General features: G+C 42.8%; 1 protein-coding gene and 1 non-coding gene across 5 annotated transcripts; both read left to right on the forward strand.

The window, feature by feature from the left end:
• Positions 1-1,321: 1,321 nt before the first annotated feature.
• Positions 1,322-1,393, forward strand: Trnap-agg (transfer RNA proline (anticodon AGG)). The gene has a single exon. It is a non-coding gene; the product is annotated as a tRNA-Pro (tRNA).
• A 1,955-nt stretch (positions 1,394-3,348) lies between these two features.
• Positions 3,349-21,759, forward strand: LOC139820338 (uncharacterized peptidase C1-like protein F26E4.3). 4 transcript variants are annotated; one of them, XM_071790516.1, is made up of 8 exons: positions 3,349-3,626; positions 18,200-18,495; positions 18,730-18,799; positions 18,886-19,084; positions 19,685-19,980; positions 20,603-20,802; positions 20,953-21,107; positions 21,293-21,759. In XM_071790516.1, the coding sequence occupies exons 1-8, from the start codon at positions 3,364-3,366 to the stop codon at positions 21,410-21,412; spliced, it is 1,599 nt and encodes a 532-aa protein (XP_071646617.1). In that variant the 5' UTR covers positions 3,349-3,363; the 3' UTR covers positions 21,413-21,759. The 4 variants fall into 4 exon arrangements, with proteins under 4 accessions (XP_071646617.1, XP_071646620.1, XP_071646618.1 ...); XM_071790519.1 differs by lacking the exon at positions 3,349-3,626 and adding an exon at positions 4,301-4,615; XM_071790517.1 differs by lacking the exon at positions 3,349-3,626 and adding an exon at positions 16,488-16,604.
• Positions 21,760-21,901: the final 142 nt, after the last annotated feature.

A 21,901-nucleotide genomic window follows, 5' to 3' on the forward strand; every position in this document is an offset into this window, starting at 1 on the left:
ACACGGCGCGGCGCGGCGGCGAAAAGAAGACGAAGCGCGGTCGATCTATTTGTGTGATTGAAATATATGAACGTGCGCGCGCGCGCGCGCGCGAACGTTGCAAGCTATTGCTTGTCGTTCCGAAACGAGGTGTAACATAATCAAAGTGAAATATGGATACGAGCGTTAAACAAACGACTGACTGAAGGGAAATGAGGATTTGAAGTCGCGTTGAAACTCGGCCGAGAGAAATATACGTAACGCACACTGACGTAGACAGAAAAAAAAGAAAAGAAACAGAAACCGCTTCCACGGGTCGAAATCGAGTTTCGTTTTTGTTTGTATATTTTAAATAATTTAAATTTCAGCGCTCTAAAATGCAGGAAAGTAAGTAATGCTCCATAAGTGACGCGATATCTGAAACCTTTCAAAAAAACTAGTCAACTCTATTTTTTATTTTCTCGTTTTCAGTGTCAATTTGTAATTTTGTTTTCTTCACTTTTTTATTCTCGACTGCTGTCAACCGAAGATCGAAATTGAATCGGTTATTACCTTATTCCTTACATTTGATGATAAGTTTCTTATCGAACTTGTTACTTTACGGAGTTGATCAATTTGTCTTCCGAGAGAAGCCGAGTTCGCTTTTTTAGTCGACATGGAACATTTAACTTGTTGTTGGAGTCACATCGGTTTCGATTCCCACATGACGCTGCATTGCGCAACTTTTGGTAAATAAGTTTGGTTTTATTAACTTCTCGATTTGTAGCTGGAGCAATAACGACGGAAACGAAATTACGTTGCAAACCTGTAGCTGGCGCACCGTACTATTATGAGCGAATTAAACGGGCGTTTTTCAGGACGAGTTTCCGAATTAGGATGACAGAAAAGCGAAAAAAAAGCTTTGCCAATGCGCAATAAACATTAGCACAATTAGAACCGCGGAATGAGACTCGCCGTCGGCATTTCTCGACGATCTCATCGATTCGCGCGAGAATAAAGAGTTCCACATCGGCGCGATGTTATCTGCATGTTATCCGATTTTATCTTGTTACTTATAGTTACATAATTAGCGGAGGACAAGAGGTCGATGTGCATTTTACACGCCAATTGAAGCGGAAGATAATCGCTAATTATACCGAGACTGATAAGCATTAAGATACGCAATATCGGCGCTGCTTTCTTTTTAACGCGCGAAGAGAAAATGTCTGATAGGTGTAATAAGATGATTAGCGTGGTCTAACGAATGACGCGCTGAAGATCACGTATTTCTAAATAACAGAATTCAAATGGAGCACAAGGTGTCTCGTGATATACAGTCTGGAAGCATGACCTCGCATGAAGTGGCTCGTTGGTCTAGGGGTATGATTCTCGCTTAGGGTGCGAGAGGTCCCGGGTTCAAATCCCGGACGAGCCCGGTTTTTTTTGTCTTTTTTTTTTCTTTTGCTTCTACATGGATTACCGTTAGAAATTCCGCGGAAAGTATCCGCATTATTTTTTTTCCTCACTCGAGTGATATTTACTAAATATTAAATATTTATCTAGAGAACCAAACGTGTTTCTCACTTCATGTGCAGATGATATAACGAAAGACCAGTGCCTGGAAACGTTTCACACTGGATTGTATAAGACATTTCATACCGAGATTCCATTTATTTTACACAAATCCCTGAAACGTCGAGGAAAACTTAAACGTCGCAGCCTCATCAAGTCGCATCAAGTTACATCATTAGCGGTCGCCTCGGGGCAATTTCCATGGATTAACATCTTCCTTCTTTTTCCTCAATGTCGTTCCGAAACAATGAATAATTAAGGCCGGACAGTCAATCATTATAAATAGCTCCGCGCGCATATTCGCCGCGGCTTTAATCGGCGACGATGCGACGATCTATATCGTCTCGTTGCGCGTCCGCGATATTAATTAATTCCTAATACCTCGCGGCACGCGCATTATCTTCACCGTTCGATAGATTTTCAAATGCGACGATCCGATCTTTCGCATTCCGATCGAAGTCGATTCTTTGCGATTCACGCGCGATCAGTTTATTTACATTAGTGCCCGTTTGCCGGCATTCTCGGCGAGTTCGTCATCGTCAATTAAACCGTCGGCCGAGTATTATCCGACCGGCGGGTTATCGCAATCATTTGAATCATTCGTCGAAGTGACAACCGTTACAAATTCGATAAGCGCCCCCGGTATTTCGCGCGTCACGGTTTTACGAGCGCGATTCAGAAAGCTTTTGCGTTTCAAGGCGAAGAATCTTAATATTTTGACTTCAAAATATTTTAAACTTCGAAATTAGATCGCGCGAATAAGAGCGAGGCGGGATGAGGCGCAGAAACACTTCGCGTTATTTTTTTCCTTCGTGCGCGAATACGATATTTTGCTTTTGCTCGAAAAAGCTCGTCTGTTTTATATTTAGAGATGTTTGCTCGCGAACGTCATTGTTATCAGCGCGGGGTGTCAACATTTCAGTCGCGCGAATCTATCCATAATCATAATACGATAACAATTTGTGATCTGCATCGTTCGCATCTTCTCGCAGCGGGCGTGCGGACACTGCGGACGCGCTTTATTACTTTGTTCGTTCAACGTTTTATTAGTGAAATGAAGTTAGGAGAGATGGATATAAGAATACCGTGTTATTAACAATACACTGTTTTTGTAATGTTAAATTAACTCAATTTGAGTCATTTTTAACTATATAAATCGCCAGTGCTCCTATTCAAAATGTATCGTTAATTTAACTAAACCAATGAAGCTAAAATAATACTGTTTTGTATTAAAATAAATTTTGACGCACATAGTAGTGTTAAAAATAACAAAATGTTATTTAACTCAAGATATTTATTTAAATTTCATCCTTTAATATTTTACAGTGTATGTACTGTTAAATTTGTAGTATCAAATTATATTCAGTTCGAATCACTTTTAACTATTTCTATAGGTCGTCACTGCTCCTACTCAATATATTGTTAATTTAACTAAAACAATGTTAATTTAACTAAACCATAATGGAGTAAAAATAACACTATTTTGTGTCGTTGGCAGTTAAAACTAACAAAATATTATTCAACTCAAATTTCGTCTTTTAATATTTAACAGTGTATTATAGCTTGCAACAATGCCGAGATTATTTTTGTCTTAAGAACACTCCGATTGTTCCGCATGCCCGTGTCTCGCGCCGCGCTTGTTCCTTTCTCAAGGTATCGCGCGGTATTCGTGTGGTATTTCTCGCGCGATGGATATCGAAAGACGAAAGCCCGAGATAACGACGTGGGCGCTTTTTCGCGGAAACGTGCGCGCTGACCTTTCAGCACCGCATCATCTGTACCGCAAAGTTTATCCTCCCCGAATGATCGCCGGGCTTTGCGCGCGTCTCGACAATGACGAATCTCGTCGGAAGTGCGCTCGGTTTCGGGAGATCCGGTCGGCAAAATGAAACCGATTTAGATTTCAGTCCGTATTACTCGACTCGATCCTCAGTCGGACTCGCGCTCCAGATCCGCCAGCAGCTTGGACAGACCTTTTTTTCCCCCGATTGGTTCCGGGTGCAATTTCGAGAGCGAACTTGTCGCCGACACCGAGCGCGCGTATCGATAGAGAGATTGACCTCCCATCTGGGATCAAGAGTACGCGCACGCCGAGAGTGAGTACCCAGTCCTTGACCGTTAATTATGTATACGCGCTCCTAAATACGGGATTAGCGTCGGGAAAGACGGTAGACGCTATCAGCGTCTTCACACAGAAGTATCCGATAGCGATGGCAGAGGGTCGCCTGTTGGTTCTAGAAATAGGATATAGCTTGGCCTAAAGGGTTGGCGCTTGGAGAGGCTTAGGGCTTAGACAACCGATTCAGCGTAGCTTCCCGAAAACCTTACGGAGTCTCTGAGATAAAATACCGATTGCCTTTTTTTTTTTAATTTTATCACATAACGACTGTTGGTTCGTCGCGCTGGAAAATACCGGAAAAGACCACCTTCGTCCTTGACCGATTTTTTCCTGTGAAGACCTACGCGGTTTCCCGCGCTCGATTTCCTCGCGATCTGCAGCTATAACGATACGATACGATACGGCATACCGTTCGCGGGTTCGCCTTCACGCCTTCGGCGACTGTCATCATCCGCGCCTTCGTCATCCCGATGCGATGACGGGGAACGACGGAAGAGAAGACGACGCCGTGGCAAGGAGATGCCGGTGGGTGGTGGACCATGCTGCCGATCGTGTCTCACGCATGTCGCTCGGCCGTGGCCGCTGCTCTCCGCTCCTCCGCGTGACGGTTCGAACCGAATTGTGATACCGAGACTTAGTTTAGCTTGCGTTTACCTCTCGTCTCCGCGGGTCAGTTAGGCTCGCGCTTTCGAGCCGCCAGCACCGGCTGTGTTCTCCTTGTCTCTCTCCCCTCGTGATCTTCCTCGATCGCGAGGCCGATCGTCCCAGCGTCTCGGCCAGCCGAGAGCTCCCCGTCCCGCGAATTTCTGTATCGATTGTTATTATTTTTTAACATTTTGTTTTCTTCTCTCTTCTCTCGTCACGATCGCGCAGTCGTTCCCGGCCGCACGAAGCACATGCGAACCGACAGTCATCGAAGAAGATAGTCCTCGATTCGGACCAGACTGAGTCTCTCGCCGTTCTCGAGTAAGTGATGTAGATTGTTGAATGGCGTCGTAAATTATGCGCGATCGATTTTTTTTTACCGATTTCTCGAGAGTGAGCGCGATCGTGGCAATTTAAGTCAGAGTCGCTCGAATTTTGTCGAAGTTGTGCAAATAGCTGTCAACTGGTTTTACAAGTCGCACGAGTTATGCGGAAACAGAGAAACCGTCATAAAGTCATAAATTATTAATATGATAAACTGTAAAAACTGTGTACAAATAATAGTAATTTTCTTTTTAACTCAGTCTGTATGTTTTTTTTTGCACTCTCGGAGTGTATACGTGGGTCTGTCACATTTAACGCTATTTTCCTTTACTTTAAAGTATTAAAAAAAATCTGAAAAAATTCACAAAACATCTGTCTACATTGTAGTTTACGATTTTATAGTCATTTTGATAAACATCGTTTATTTAATATTCTCTGGCAGGTTTGCCAGTTTTACAGTTACGAGCAGATATCATTTTGGCTCGGACGCCGTAGACCCACGTGTACAGACGGAGGATTAAGATCCTCAATGCGAAATATTTCATGTCTAAATTCACAATTTGCGAATCTCAATGTCTGAAGTTAAATTTACTACGACACATGGCTAACGAATCTTTCTTATCGGACAAATTGCTGATAAATGAGTTTCAGGATACAACGCTAATTGCATTTTTCTCTTACTTTCATTCACGATCGTCAGCTTTATCTCTCTTTCGCAAATACAGACCTAAATTTGAATATCTTATCAAATTGCTATCAGGTGCTGGTGTCATTCGCCAATATACGTCGTGAAAGAAATGAGAGGAATGCGAATATAATCACTTTATTTCTCCTTCACCTTCTTTCTCAGAAGTTCTCGTGGAGTTACAAAAATAAACGATTGGTCGCGTATATACGTGCGTTTGATCGCATTTTTCAGGCGTGTTTTTTACATCAAAATGACTGATGCTATGGGAATACACTATCAAATTTTATTTCGCTATTTATTATACTACATTTTTATCTCGATAATCCTCGCGTTATATTCACGTTTTCTAAACTTACCAGGAATAAGATGTAATTACATAATGTAATATTACGCATTTATACTTGAAAATTTTTATCTCGATCGGTATATATTTTCGCATTATACGCCTTATCTAAAAATATTGGGAATAAAATACACAATTACATTCGTAAATTGTTGAAAATTTGTAATCTTATAGCTAGTTTAATGAGCAGAATCTGGATTTTTTAACGCTGACGATGGACATCCGTATCTAATGCAGATCTCAAAACACTCACATTTGGACAATCAAATAGTTTCGTTCAGTCCAACGTTTCGCGGTTCCTTCGTTCAGTTAATGCGAAAAAAAACTTGATAGAGATTGACTGTTCTCAGGCCGGTATTCGTAATCAAATCTTATATTTAATATCGTCTTAAGTTTATTTTTAGACGCTACGATAGTACGACTCGTTTTCGGCTACGGAATATCTAAAAGATGAACTCAAGACGATCTTATATATAAGATCTGACTTATGAATACCGGCCTTAGAATCGCTTGATTTTAATGATGAAGTCAGCGACGAGAAAAAATGCTGGGCACGTATATATGTATATCTAACATGTGCACAACGGGAATTATCCGCCGACGAACTTTGACAAGTTATACGAGCGCGCGAGTTTGATATCCCGATGTCGCGACCTGCGCGATGGGAATACCAGCCACTTGAATAGCGATTTATTTGTCGTTATCGGCCTAATCCACAAATTGTATCAATGCACGAATCCAGAGATGGCGACCGTTCGATCCGTCGAGGTCAGCAAGTAGAAATCGATGAGATTCTTGTTTATCCTCCGGATAGATAAATAAGAATCCTTTACAGTCTCGGATTGATTTTCCTTACAATAAGCCAACTAGGATCAAGATTCTTTCTCAAGAGTCTCTCTCTCTCTACCTCTCTCTTTTTTATTCACTCGATGCTCGGGTTATATCTGCGAGCCCGAGAAGAAAGCATCATCAAGTCGCATTCTTAGCACAGGCGTGCAATTTATATCACGACGGGCTTGTAACTCTATGCAACGGATATCGCGCGGCGATTAACGCGAGAGAGCGAGTCTACGCTTCGCGCGATAAGTGTGTAAAACAAAAAAATGAAATAAAATAAAACGAAGAGAAAATAACAGCGCCGAAAAATCTTGTTCGCCGAAGCGCATCGAAAAATTCACGCTGATTCGACGAATATCTCGAAACTCGCAGTTCGCACTTTAAACACTTCTTCAGTTCTTCACTCTAATAACAAACTACAGCCTTCGTCGCTAAGTGCCGATTACGCGTATATATGATAATATTGCAACTTTCATCGGGCTGTAGCGTTTTAATAGCGCTGACTTCTCCGTACGTATCGCGATAGATAAATTATAACCAGCTTGCAGATAGCTGTATGTCATACGAGGCGACAAGGCTGCGACGAACGACTGCAGCGGGAAGATGTTAAGCGCGAAACTTTACGCGCAATTCGCGTCGCGGTGCTACTTGCGCAGCGCTGTATGAAAGCCTCAGACCTAATTTTAATGACGAATTCTTTGAAGAGATCGATCCTCGGTTCGGAAAAGTTTGGAAGAAAGTGATTCTTGAGACTCTTTCTGCCAGCATTTTCCTTGCGATACTTTTATTTCGATAATTGCTTCAGAAAGTGCGGCGATGACGGGATGAAAAATAAACCCTTATAGGCTTCGTGAAATAAAAATTCGAGATACGATCTCTCACACATTGTTCCTTATCTCCGGACACTCGATGGAATGTCACCTTGGTGAAATGGAGCGTATCACAGGCGTATTTCAAATATTCCTTGGGCGCCCCGTCCCCCTCGCGCGTGTAACGTGAACGTGGTAATGCGACTTATCTCCATCTCGTGCGATAAATACGACAGTTTTTAAAATGTTTTGAAAATCTACATTCTATCTGCAGTGCGTTTCGCCCGCTTTAGTAGAAGCGTACGCGGTACGCAGTGTGTTTCGCGAAACTTTCATAGATATTTTCTCGATCACAAACTAATGAACACACACAGTGAATTATTAAAATAGTAATTTACGGAAAGAGATTTATTCCGAAAGTATCCAGAAATAGGCTTGATTTTAATAAAATGTTATAATTCCGCCTTTTTTGCTTGAGATAATAATACAATGAGATATTATATTACTGACACCAAATATCTCTTTTACGTTTCTCCTTTAAAAAGATCGCGCTCTCGGAGTAATGCGCCTCCTAAAATGGCAGGCTCGATATTTAATTTGTAAGCTACTGTGCGTGCCTCTCGTTGATTCTTCCGCCGCCGCAATCAAAGTCGACGCAGCGGCAGCGAATTTACCGATGTAATTAAAACTCCCACGGTGCAGTTGCATCATCAAAACAAAACGACGATTAAGAAGTCCCATCCGACGACTACTGTTCTACTTCGAGCGAGCGTATTAATAATCTTCCCCGACGCGCGTCGCGACGGAAAGTAAACATCTTTTGTTGGACGAACTGCGACGCGGATAAATCCCGCGCGCTAATCCCGCGTTAATGAAAAGGTCGTTATCAAACGGGCGCGAGATGTGGGTCAAGCTCCGAGAGGTAAAATACTATTAGCATTATCGCGGACGCTTATCAAGGACGTCGCGGCGCGCCTGACAGTTTGAAGAACCGGATTATAAGTAATCGCGGCGTTAATCTAACAAAATAAGATTTCTCGTTGCGCGCTCGCGGTGGAGATTTCGTCGGAAAGATTTGTCCGAAAAATCAACGTGAAAGTAGACGAAGGTTGACAACGGCGAGAAGTGCTTCGCTAGGGACAGGGATCTGATTATTTCGGAATAGAACGTGCGCGCGACACGCGTCAGTTTCGCAATCACGTATGCGTCAACGCTGCGACGACGTAATCCCCCGACAAGACGCCGCTCGCATGTAATTCACTTCTCGGAGAGAGATCGGTATCGGGAATCGGGACACCGGCAGCAGCGAAGTGCTATATGCCGGTGCCAGGCGTGTCCGCGCAATTTGCCGATAGTCATCAGCTGGCACGCATTAACGAGTGTTCCGTGACAATAATTGAACGATTATCGCGTCGCGTTATGATTGCGATGACGAGAACAATCCGTTATACGCGTTAATATGTGACTTCGGACTTCGGTATCGCGGAAATTGATCGATTAAGATATACACGACAAAATATGGAGTTTTGCTAATTATCGGGGAATATTTTAAAAGTACGTGGGTGCCTTTGTACAGCCACCGGATAGATTTCCGCTTACGATTGAAATCGAAGACGGACGCAGAGCGGGATGCGGATTGTCATCGCTATATTTACTTGCGGCGTATGCAGCACCGGCACTTGATTGTCCATCATAGTTTACCGTCTAAACCGTAATTCTGCCGAAGCGGAGTAACGATAGAATTCTAATAAAAAAACACCGTCGGGAAGAAATCGTTAAAGAAAAATTAAGTATTTCGTTTTATTTTTATACATTTTTTCATTTACACGTACGCACACACACGGACACGGACATTTACGCGCGTCGTAAAAAAAAAACTGATTTTTATTCCGTCAGCACATCGGTGAAGTGCGTATGTTAACAGTTAATAGAGCTAAGAACATTCATCCACATCATATATAGCACCAGGCCGTCGTCATAAACGCGCAGATTGCACTGACACGCGCGCCGCGCGATCCGATATACTTTATTGCTGTATATTAACTGCGAACGCGCTTATTGCGATTTACCGTTATCATAGGCGCCGCCGTTCAACGGCATATTAATCGCGTCCAATAAATCAGTTTACGACGTTAGAGAACCATTGATAAATGTTCGCGAGACGAGATACGTGTCAGACACGTGATTTGAAGACGCGCTCTCGGTGCTAAATCGCGTTCCCTAAAACTGCGCCCGGCAATGTTGGATTTCAACACGGTGATGTTAACGAAACTTTGTACTATGAGCAAATTTAATTGCTAATTAAATTTAGCACTATTGCGACATCAAAGCCCGGACGACAAGCGAGAAAATCTCTGACGATATAATATAAACTCATCGAAATGAATGAAATGACACGTATACATCGCGTAAGTTACAAATTACAAGCTATCCCGGAATAAATGCTTTTCCGAAGGCATGCGAACGCAAACAACCTATAATACCGTGGAATTTGGGGCAACAGCGCGCATCCATCCTGTCCTTCTGCTTGATATGACGTACCACGCTATTTTTAGCTATTAACAATTTGTAGGGCCGTGAATAACCGCACGGCGCGCCGTGCAGTAAACACACTTTTAAAAAAAGCGGGAGTGAAATTTATTTTACAACGCGTAAAAAAGAGGCGCGAGCGAAAGAAAATCCACAACGGGCCGTTTATATAAAAGTCTAAAATGTTGAAGAAGAAAACAGCCTCGCAACTAATAATAAACTGGATTAGTAAACGTAACTTTATTTTGGCCTTTAATTCATTGAAAGTATCTAATACACGCAAGGAATTATTATTTGAAAAATAAATTTACGTAAAATAAAATAAAATAATATATTTTTTTAAATTCACGCAATTACGAAATATATGTTTATTGAAAATTGGTGATGCCGCGTTTGCCCGTAAAATTTCAACAGAGAGTTTACCGAGACGGATCGGTCATCAACGTCGCGGTAAATCCTTCAATCAGAAAAAATGATGACAGACGGAATTGCGCGCGGGGTGCCAGAGAGTATATAGGGTGTAAAACGTTCGCGCGCGACAATCGGAGCGCGCAATTCCGCCGTGTGCCACATGCGTGACATTTATCGCCCGTCATCGTTTCTCGTCTCCAACGTGACACAGGTGTATAGCATAAAATCGGCTGGCACGCGTCTCGGGGTTGACGCAAGAGGCTTTGAGCTTTCGAGCGATCGCTGTCCGATCCGGCGGCGCGGTGCGGTATACGCGGATTCTCTATTTGAGAGCGATGACCATACGCGTGGGTCGAAAGCTCTCGAGCAGAAACGCGCTGCTCCTTTAGCGAAGCGGTGGCTATATGTTGCAAGCCAATAATAGCGCCCGTTCCGCCGCGGCAATAATTGCCTCGTCGAGCTATAAATCTCGATCAGCTTTTTGTATACGACGCGCGCGTCACCATATGCGCGTCTCTGATATCCGAATGGAAAAAAAAAGAGCGATTTTTTTTTCCAGGAAGGAGATCGGCGATGTGAGAATCCCCGCGATCGCGCGCGCTGATCTGAGCCAACCGGACGCTACGGTTATTATTTGCTTTTGAGCTTGTACTCTCGAGAACGAGCGCAGAGCGCACAAAGGGAAGATGCGTCTCTCGCGGCGCGGCGGCGCAGCGTCGCTCACTGTGGAAAAAAAGAAGAGCAAAGACGCGGGAAGACCTTTTCAATTCTGATATACGGTCTCCTCCGTATACGCTTTTCGTACGGGTCATAAAAATAAGCAGAGGCACAGAATATAAAGCAGAGGGGGCTCTATATCGTCGGCCTGTTTATTTTTCCAATATCCGGGCAGAGCGGAATGCCGCGAACGCATTCAGAAATATCTACACGAAAGAAAGCGCGCGCTCACTTTCGACCTCCTCCCTCGGGACGATCCGCGATTCTCTCGAAATATATCCCCATGCAATCCGCGTGGAGATAAATGCAGCGGGGCTGCCTCACCGTCGTGGAATAAAGAAACTTTCGACGATACTAAGAAAGCAAGGTAGACGAAAAGATTCGAATTAATTTGCTCAAATTTGTATGAAATTAAATTAAGACTGATTGGAAAGACTGAAGAACGCGTAGGAGTGTTAATGCGCAACTTTTCCCGCGGAAAGCAACGCCTAGTCAACGCCTTCGCGAAAGAGGACGACGCGCGAAAGTTGATACGCGTGCCGGTTCGGTACGCGGTGTCGTATACGTTGACGTAGCGCGTGCATTGATATCGTGTTATGTCATTGCGTTTAGCGGCTGCTTGATAGTCAGTTCGCTGCCAGGGATTATAGAACGCGCTCCGCCTCATGAATGTATGCAAACGTCGTCGGGTTGTTTAGCATAGACGAACGCTCGCCGATAGAAATTTCGAAATTCGGTTCTTTCGACGAAATTTCGCTCCGCGTTGCGATTTCCTGAACTTCAAAGTTTTACGTAAAAATTTGTTGCGGTCTCTTCAGCGAATGCGAGAAATAAACGAACAAAAACACATAAAATGTGCACTCTCTAAATCTCATAGAGTGGTTTTGTCACTAATATATTAGAATTAGATGAGTGATTGCGATACGCAGTCTGTCACTCCAAAAGACAGGATTGTCACTCTAATTTGGGTGAATGCGGGCACTCATAGGGTAGAATTGAATTTTTCACTCAAATTTTTAGAGCGGCTACTCTGCCGGAACGATACGATCTCACTCTAAAGCTATGGCTGCATTCCGAAATTAACTGTCAGCAACTTTCAGTACTGAAAATCTATAGTATACGTGACGTAAAATATAAATTTGCAGTACTGACAGTGAATATCGGAATGCAGCTTATAGTGAATCACGATTCACGAAAGATCAACATACTCATCGGAAGTTTGGCGAACGGCGGACTCTTTTCTTTCCGGGGAAGGAGAGGATTACTCGCTGATTCGCAAGAGTAACAATTCGAAGGACAATCGCGTCGGTTGACGTACATTCTATAAGCATACGCGCGCGTAATCGAGCGTTGTATATCAGTCGCGGAATGAATCACGCAGCCGATTCGATGACGGGTGGACGTGTGTGTTGCGAAAAAATCGGAGAAGCCCGCGCGACTCGCGGAAGTGGCAGCCTCAACGACTTTCCGACGTGAAGAAATATCGCTCGGAAGAAAGACGCGATTAATTCATTACTGTCCGATGGCGTGGCGCAAACGCGCGGGTGAGTTGACGCGATGCTCGTGGAATTTAATCTATAATTATGATGTAAAGACCATGCTCTGGCCGGCTAATCGGAGACGCGCGTTGCATTTAATCAGGGAGGCTGCGTCAGCTCGAGCACCGCCACGCGCGCCCGTAGCCGCACCGATCTCACACTCGTCATCGCTGCTGCCTCGGCATATCGATCGAGGAGCATCGCTGAACACGCCGTAAACGATACAAGCGTCGTGAATGAAAACCTCCACGATTTTTCACGATGCACGTTTCACGCAGCATCGCAGAGAGATAAGCCTTTTTAACATATTAACTGCCACGCTGTTTAATTAGGTATTTTAACTAACTTTGTTTATATATTAAAATAAACGAATATAATGAAATGTAACATTAAATATAACACGCTGATATAAAAATGGCATTTTTATATTAGCATGTTATATTTAATATCGAAATGGTATACATATTTAATTATATTTATCTGTATTGTATTATATTACGATTTTTCAAAATTTGCAATAAAAATGTAATAAATTTTCATTTTTTCCTTCAAAAAATTAGCGAATATAGCCGATGTCTATAGTTCGCCAACTGTGAGTTAATTCATACTCGCGCGGCAGTTCAACTGAAATAATCTATAAAAAGGAGGAGTCGCTCGAGGAACTTTTCTTCTTTAAATTCGACCGATTTAAACTCGAAAAGTCGGTCACGATAATAAAGCGCGGCGATAAAGGTTGCATAGCTTTCCGTCGACGGTATATTCATCGAGCAATCTCAGATCTGACGTCACGCAAAACGCACGATTAATCGATACGCGACAGCTGTACCGGCTCCTGTATGCTCCATTACTTTCGACGTAAAGACACTCGTGACGGCCGAGCCATGATGTTGCGAATCTTTTCATTGATGATTACGTTTGTGTTTCGCAACGTATATATATTATCCCGCAATGTCATCGAGACCATATTGACTTCATAGAAATCTTTCACGTCTTTACATCGTAAATGCGACGTATCGGTTAAACAATGCCACACTGTTAAATTCGTCAAATACTTAATTTGAGTCATTTTTAACCATTTCTAAGGTCGCCACTGCTCCTACTCAATATGTCGTTAATTTAATTAAACCAGTAAAGTTAAAATAATACTGTTTTATGTTAAAATAATAAATTTCTACATATATTGTAGTTAAAAATAACAATATTATTTAACTCAAGATATATGGTTTAAATTTCATCATTTAGTATTTTAACAGAGTGCAATCTTTTTGCCAAAGAAAATTATTATTTCTACCAAGAATTAATATAAATAAAGTAATAATAATATGTAAAATAAAAAAAATGACGCGAAACAAATAATGGCGCGAACAGATAGTAGGAAGGATTGCAACGCGGAAAATGGGACAGCGAGTAAGTGCAGAAATGGTATTTCTGTAAACGACATGCGCTTCCTTATTCGCGTTCATACCGGACAATATTGCGGCTCGAACCGCGTCACGCGCAAAAATCGGACACGAAAGAGGTTCACGCGGAATAATTAATGTTCGTGCGGACGTCTGATCGTTGTAGGTGGGCAGGATCAAACCGCGGCTGCATAATGAATTTGCTGTTAATGAGGCTAAACGGGTCAAGTGCGCTTTGTTATGCGGTAATGGATGATAATAGCGGCGATAAACGGTCGCTTAATATCACGCGTTACGCGAATCGCGTTATCTGACACGTCCTACAGCCTGATTTTTGTGCGTGCCAGTTGATAGTCGGCCGGCAACGAAATTGGCCCGTGCCGAAGGAAGAATTATGCACGGTGGTTCAGAGCCAATCAAGTAATTTCACCAAGTATCAGACTGATAGATAAAATCATTCTCTTCTTTATGTATTTTATACTGATAAAAAAAATGAAAGAATTTTATTTGAAAAGTGAAAATATCTCACATATTATAAATCGTCAAATAGAAAGTTTACTTTGCACATTAAATCGGAATTGTTTTCACTCAAGATTGGCTATCAGTAATTGATCGGACATATATTTTGAGGAAAATTGACATAAAAAGAGAAATACTCCGAGATGGGCCAATTTAGAGGGCGATTTCATGAAATATTAGATTAACAGACGAAATTATTTGTTTCTTTCTATATAAATTCCACATTGATACAAAAACGAGAAGATATGTGAAAATGTCTGATATATTAAAAATCGCTAAAACGACAAGTTCATTTGGAATTACAAGTCAAGATTATTTCCACTCATCATCAATTATCATCCAATGAATTAGATATATTTCGAGAACAACCGTCATAAAAAAAGGGAGAAGGATACACTCTCCCGTTTATAAGTTATAAGTTGACCCGACCCTTTCGGTGGAGGGAATTTATGGGATGTCGAGGGAGAGAAAGGGGCAGCTAAAAATATACAATCTGCGATCTTCCCTGCGGCGAAGGGAACCTTAAATTGACTCTATTTTCAAGGCTGACTTTAAAGTGGGCTCGTTGAATCGGAGGCCTTAGACCAGCCGTGTGTCTTAACCTTGGTAACCTTATAGAAATACCCCTGGAGTCGCGCCAGTCCTCGAAACCGGCCGGTTAAACGAACTGTCCGTCTCCAGTCAGTGTGTCAACTCCACTTACATTAATGAGCATTTAGACACCATTGGTCTTAGACTCCTCGGCCGTGATGTTCGACCAAAGCTCGTATTATTGTAACTGCCGGTCTAACATTCTGGCAATTACGGCTCGTTGGCCAGTCTCGCACCGTGCGTGGGGTCCCAGCTGCGATAAAACGAAAATAGCGGGGAACTTTCGGCGTGCTATTTCAAGTGCATCGAAATTAAAGCGCTGTCGCCGCGCATGCCGCCGCGCCGGTGCATGCCATGCCAACGTCGCGCTGAGCGCGAACGCTTGTTACCTAATAACGCGTCCGGTGACTCGATATTCGCGAAATATATCACGCCCGCGAATGATGTAAACTTTGGACCGCGTCCAGAAATCGCGCTCCCGCTGATGCGAGCTCTCGCTCCTCCGGACAGATGAGCCAGCGCGCGCGAAGGCCACTCGCGCATTTCACTTTACGACTTTGTTATCGATCAACCCTGGGAACATTTGTAAACACTTCTATATGCCGTTCCTCTTTTGCCGTCGCTTTTCCTCTCAGCGCGGCTGACCGACTTCTCTCTGTTTATTATCGCCTTATCGCGAGTGACACATCGCGGGGAATTTGCGTATCAATGAGCACCCGACATTGATTAACGCGGCGCGGCACAATTCTAAATTATTCTTTTCACGTGTGCTCCATACAGACGAAATAACGCAGACTCCAAGACGTTCGCGCCGGAGAGAAGGCCCTCAAAATGCAAATTCAACTCTCCGAGATTCCGCGTGCAGATATCCGGTGATTTATAAATTCACCGAATGAACTCCTATCGAGTCTCTTCTTTTAACTTCTATTTATTTTTTTATAACTTTTTTTATAACTTAGGAGAGCTCGTCAACGATGCATCTTGGATTGCTCGTCGGTCGCAAGCTCGCTTAATTTAGACTCCGTAGTTTTTAATTGACATGTTCCTTCCGTCTGTCGCATGTCCTTATTGTGACCTTCGTAGGGCGCGACGCTGCGCTGATGTCATGCCATGGGTCAGCTGTCGCCGGTCTCGTGGACGCGCACCACGTTGCGCCCATTAATACTTTTATTCAACTCTCGCAGGGTCTTAACTCGAGTTTTACGATCTTTCGTTTGCTTTTGTTTTTACGCTGATTAATATTATTTGTACTCCTCGTCAGGCGGTTGCCTGGTAGAATTTTTCTGTTATTTTTTTTTATTTGCACACTTGTCGTTTGTGGGTGAATTATCGTTTATTGCGTCGAGACGACGGCGACTTGAGGACACTTTGTGGCGTCTCGGGGGAAAGAACGGGTCAAACGAACGACCTACTTGTATTCACGCGTTCCCGCGCCGCTGGGATTATTTGCATTAATTGCCCGTTCCTCAATGAACGCGCTCGTCTCTCGCGCGGAGAGCCCGCGTGATCGAGGACAGCTCGCGTGATCTTTCCGTCTATACGCGCACAGAAGCGGCTGCCGATATGCAGTTCTCGGAAGCATGTAGAACGAGGAGCACATCGGAGTACGCATCGTTGAGTAGAATAATTTTGCGCTTCATGTATTATAAGAATGTTATACGGATTATGTAAATTTTCGCCGAATGCGCCGCGCGTCCCGCGAATTCTCGGGTCTAATTTCCAATAAATTCTTTTTTAATCTTAAGAAGGACCCAGGTTGTTCAATGAAGTGCGACAGTTGTCCAAGTCAGAAGCAATTAAAGTTTATTATTAAATGTTTATTTCTTTTCGAGCAAAACGCTTATTCCTAAAAAATGTAATTCTGTGTGTGCATTCGGATCCTAGCGAAGTGTATATTTAAATTTAATTAAGTATCAATTAAGTCGATACCGGAAAATCGGTATCGTTACGCAAGCGTGATGTGCGCCTGTCAGAGCTCAGGAAGCTGAAATCACGATCCTCGTTCCAGTCTGGTAAATTTCATCAATATTATAATGCAGCCGATTCGGGTGACACTCGTTTCAGAGTTACGTGATCCGTAATAGACGATGTGTGGACCGAACGTTCGGGCAACGCGGGCAACTGATGTTAAGCTCATCCCTGCCGCGGCGAAACCCGGTTGAATCGTTATTGTCGCCGAATGAATCGTTTCAATCTGATTGTAGATTGTTAAGTTTCTTGATTCATACGTTCACTTTACCGACAAGAGATTAATTAAGCTTTGAAGCTGTTATTAACACGAGAACTACCAAAGCAATTGCAAGTAACTGTTTATAATTTTTTTTAAATTGTTTAAACGCATTGCATTTTCTGAGATTTTTCATGATTTTTATTGTAAATGCAGATTAAATTGAGCAATTTAATTTCTCTCTTATTGCAAAGGTAGGTATACATATGTACATTAGAATTAATCATCAGCAGTTCTAATATTAAGCTATTTTTAATTAACTATTTTAATTACTTTTAATCTTTAATAATATTAACATAAGATTAATAAAGAAGATAATAAGTATCAAAGGGTTAAATATCTTAAAAGAACAAAGACACAAATCTCTAAATCCTTGGCTAATATACTACATCGAATATTGTCCTAAACTTCCACATCTATGCTAAACATCCAGCTTCATAATTATTCGGTCGATTTCTCGCGCCTATGCACGCGCTATAAAGTAAAAAAAACAGAAGTCAAGGAGAGAAATCGAGCGGGGTTTGTTCGGGCAAAATGTTACGCGTGGCGACATTGCACAAGCCTTTGGAAAGACTTCCATCATTCCCTCTAGAATGTCTCATGACGAATCGTGCGGCATTTAAGCGGCCAACACCTTGAAGTCGTTCCAAAGCAGACGGGATGACGCGTCTCGCCGCCGGCCCCAACATTGCAGGCTCCTGGCAGCGTTTATTGTTGTCAATTGCCAGTTGTTACCGAACCCCACATATCGCGTGAGCGAGCACACCTGGTTACGCGACATTGGCTCGAAGTTACGCGCGAAGTTAACGCAAAGACTGACAAGTTTCGTGAAATTCAATATTGAAATTAGATAAAAGTACGTCGTGAAATTTAAAGCGAAGTGCATATAGTATTTAGAACGAATGCTATGAAAGAGTGTTAAAGAAATGTTAACAAAATTTGGTATTTTTATTATAAAATGGTCCTTTCCAGGATGTGGACCGCACACTGCCAAAATTTAGTGTTCATCGCCTTTGTGTTCTTACCCTCGGTCGTGAGAGGCGTCCCGGATTATTCTGGATTGCCGCCGGGACCGTACTGCGCCTCGAGGTATCCCGGAGGCAGTTGCTGCCCAGGACGACAGGATGAATGCAGCGCGCCGATCCTCAAGACGCTGTGCTACTGCGACGACTTTTGCAACCGGACCCGCGAAGAGGATTGCTGTCCGGATTACTGGTACCATTGCAGAGGGATCGCCCCGAACATCTCGGAGCCCGGGGAGATAAGGAGTGCGTATAATTGAAATATAAATATAAAAATAATTTAGACACGCGTATATTTAATATTACGTATATAATAATATTATACTATAATAATTTATGTAATGTATTTGTATAAAATTAAATTTACCTTGCGTATAAAGAAAGTAAGTTCCAAGTGTGTAATCGAAATTATAATGTAACTGTTCATATTTTTATTATTGATACGATGTGAGTTATTCTCCAAATCTCGTGTTGTTCCAGGAATGTCGTGTTTCTTCCAGGGAAGGGAATACCATCACGGGCAAACGTTAAAAGTTAATTGTAACACATGGTAACATCTCCCTTTCCTTTTTTAATATAACAACGAGTGAGGGGCATAAAAACACGCGGATCTTGCAAGTTTAATTTATATTATAGTAAATGCTCCTCGCTGGGTCAGCGCGCCGAAGTACTCTGCGAGGAGAATCGGTGCTTGATCGAGCCGGAATTGATGGAGGAGGTCAACTTGCAAGAATTCAATCGGGGATGGAAAGCGGGCAATTATTCCGAATTCTGGGGAAGGACACTTCGGGACGGCGTGGAACTTCGCCTGGGCACTCTCAATCCCTCGCAATCCGTAAGTATACTCGAGAGAGTCGCCATCGCGGAGATCCGCGGCTTAAATAATCGAAAGTCTTATGTAAATTGTCGTAAAATATTCGCGGAATATTCCCCAATAAATCTTCGTTACCACCTTTATCACGGCGAAATACGTTATTTGAGAGAGAGACATAAATTATTCAAGAAGACACACATTTAAAAAACGCTGTAGGAAATTTTTTATATAGCGGAATTGCACGAACTTTTCTCGTTTATACCTCGTCGGATTCAAAGTGAGGCAACCTTGTTCTTAACACGTGATAGCTGTGTATAGACGCAAAACTGCCTCGTATAGATTAGGTCAGTTGCGACCAAAGTTAAAGTTCCACGGTTGAAGTGATCCTTTGTACTTTGCTGCGGGGCTTCTATGAATAGGAGATCGCCCAATGTTGCTCGCGGGCAACCCCGGAAACCTTTTTAATTCTCTGAAGTATCTGAAATTCAGTGCCCGAGGACGCGAATATCCTTTTTCCTTTCCCCGATCGTAAATAAGATCCGTCGTATATATGGTAAATTGAACGCGATCAAAGAGGGCCCAGGGCCATCTCGCTTAAAGCTACTGCTGTCTTTTGCGTAGGTGTACAAAATGAACCCGGTACGACGCATTTACGACCCGGATGCGCTGCCACGGGAGTTCGACTCTAGGACGCGCTGGCCGCGCGACATATCCGGCGTCCACGATCAAGGATGGTGCGGAGCGTCCTGGGCCGTGTCCACGGCCGACGTCGCGTCCGACAGATTCTCGATCATGAGCAAAGGCGCCGAGAACGTGGATCTGAGCGCTCAGCATCTGCTCTCTTGCAACAACAGGGGACAACAAGGCTGCAGAGGCGGCTATCTCGACCGCGCTTGGCTCTTCCTGAGAAAATTCGGGTACTTTTTACAGTCCGAGATTCTCTTTCTCTTTAAAAGTGTTGAATAATGTTCTCCGTTCTTAATTATACAGGGTGTTCCTGAACTTAGTGCCAAAGCGGCTTTGGCACATAAAAACAGGTCAAAAATGTCTAATAAACGGAGTTATTAGGTAACTCCGAAACCGTTCGGATTCGGACATATGTTTATTTGGCATATATTTATTCGGTGTCATATTTATTCGGCATAGAACGTACCTGGAAGAAACGATTCGTCATTCTATGTTTGTGGCAAAAAATGTACATATGTTGCATTCATCGTATGTTTACTAATGTTTATTAAACATTTTCAACTTGTTTTCACATGCTAAAGCCGCTGTGCCAATTTTGGCACTGAGTTCAGGGACACGTACCCTGTATACACAACTTTGATCAAAGAGATTTCATTATTTTATATATATTACCTGCGAGTATAAAATAGATTCATTTTGATTATGCAATAGATTGGTCCGAAGAGATCAATCCTTTATTAGATTATTATTTTATTCGATGTCTAAAAATACGCCTTAGACTTATAACGCGCGATGACGAATTTCTGTTTAGCGCGTTATTAATTTACTAATTTATTAATTCTCCCGTCGTAGACTGGTGGACGAGGACTGTTATGCTTGGACCGGCAAGAATGATCAATGCAGACTGCGTAAGAGAAGCAACTTAAATGCCGCCGGTTGTCGAAACCCATCGCACCCGCTGAGAACAGAATTGTACAAGGTCGGCCCGGCCTACCGCCTGGGCAACGAGACTGACATTATGCAGGAGATCCTGACCTCTGGACCCGTGCAAGGTAGCCGCTATAACTCACAATCTGACGATCGCGTTAGTCGAAATTCTAAAAATGCCGATTGACATTTAGAATCGTTATGTCCCGCGGAAGATACCATAATGTTGTACGACGTTAAGAGAACATTGTGAAGTAACGTCCGCCTTTTCGTAGCTACCATGAGAGTCTACCAGGACTTCTTCATTTACAAGAGCGGGATATACAAGCACTCTCGAAGCGCGGAGTTGCACGATTCCGGTTATCACTCGGTAAGAATAATCGGCTGGGGCGAGGAGACGTCTTATCGCGGTCCACCGCTCAAATATTGGGTAAGTTTATGCCGTATCAAACAGCTACGTGATAACGTTCGTAACAGTCTCTAAAAAAAAGAGAGAGAAAGAAGATCACAGTAAAACATTTTTTATACGTTGAATTGCAAGGATGTCTCAACTTTTGGAATAATTGTCTCGAGATTTGAAATTATAAATAAACCCAAATTTAATCTCTTTTTCAGCTGGTCGTGAACTCCTGGGGACACAGCTGGGGAGAGGACGGGCTCTTCAAGATCCAAAGGGGAACGAACGAGTGCGAGATCGAGTTGTACGTGCTGGCGGTATGGGCCAAGACAATATAAAAGAAAAGAAAGAAACAAGGAAAAAAAATACCAAAGTACTAGAATATCCGATTGTCATAACCACTGTTGGTGCATTTATTGAATCTCCGCCGTCGTCGTGCGCAACGATGCGATTGCCTCGGGGACGATGAACGATACATCGATGTTCGAAAGTATTATATGTGATCCAGTGCCTCCGTACATGCCTTATTACACGTATAGGACCGAGAGGGAGGGTGGAAGGAGAGAGAAACGGGAGGACGACAGAGCTGTTTATATAAATATTTAATATAGATACGTGGATAACCGAAAAGAAAGTGTCGTCGTTATTTTCTCATTATTCAGAACCATAATAATCGTTTTACATAGACACGCGCTCGTCGTTACGCGTCGATGATCGATATATGTTGCGCAAAAGTCATGTCTCTCTCACGTAATATCATCCATGTGTCGCGGTGACTTCGACGTGTAAGAAGTATACTAAGTGCCAAGAGCTTGAAATAAATTTTG

This window comes from Temnothorax longispinosus, chromosome 10 (assembly GCF_030848805.1).
Source record: "Temnothorax longispinosus isolate EJ_2023e chromosome 10, Tlon_JGU_v1, whole genome shotgun sequence".
Lineage (NCBI taxonomy): Eukaryota > Metazoa > Arthropoda > Insecta > Hymenoptera > Formicidae > Temnothorax > Temnothorax longispinosus.

Excerpts from the sequence above, each read along its gene's own strand:
- LOC139820338 (XM_071790516.1), top strand. The coding sequence starts at position 3,364 with ATGACGAATCTCGTCGGAAGTGCGCTCGGTTTCGGGAGATCCGGTCGG. Across the intron at positions 20,803-20,952 it reads GACCTCTGGACCCGTGCAAG|CTACCATGAGAGTCTACCAG; the intron begins GTAGCCGCTATA and ends GCCTTTTCGTAG. Across the intron at positions 21,108-21,292 it reads GTCCACCGCTCAAATATTGG|CTGGTCGTGAACTCCTGGGG; the intron begins GTAAGTTTATGC and ends TCTCTTTTTCAG.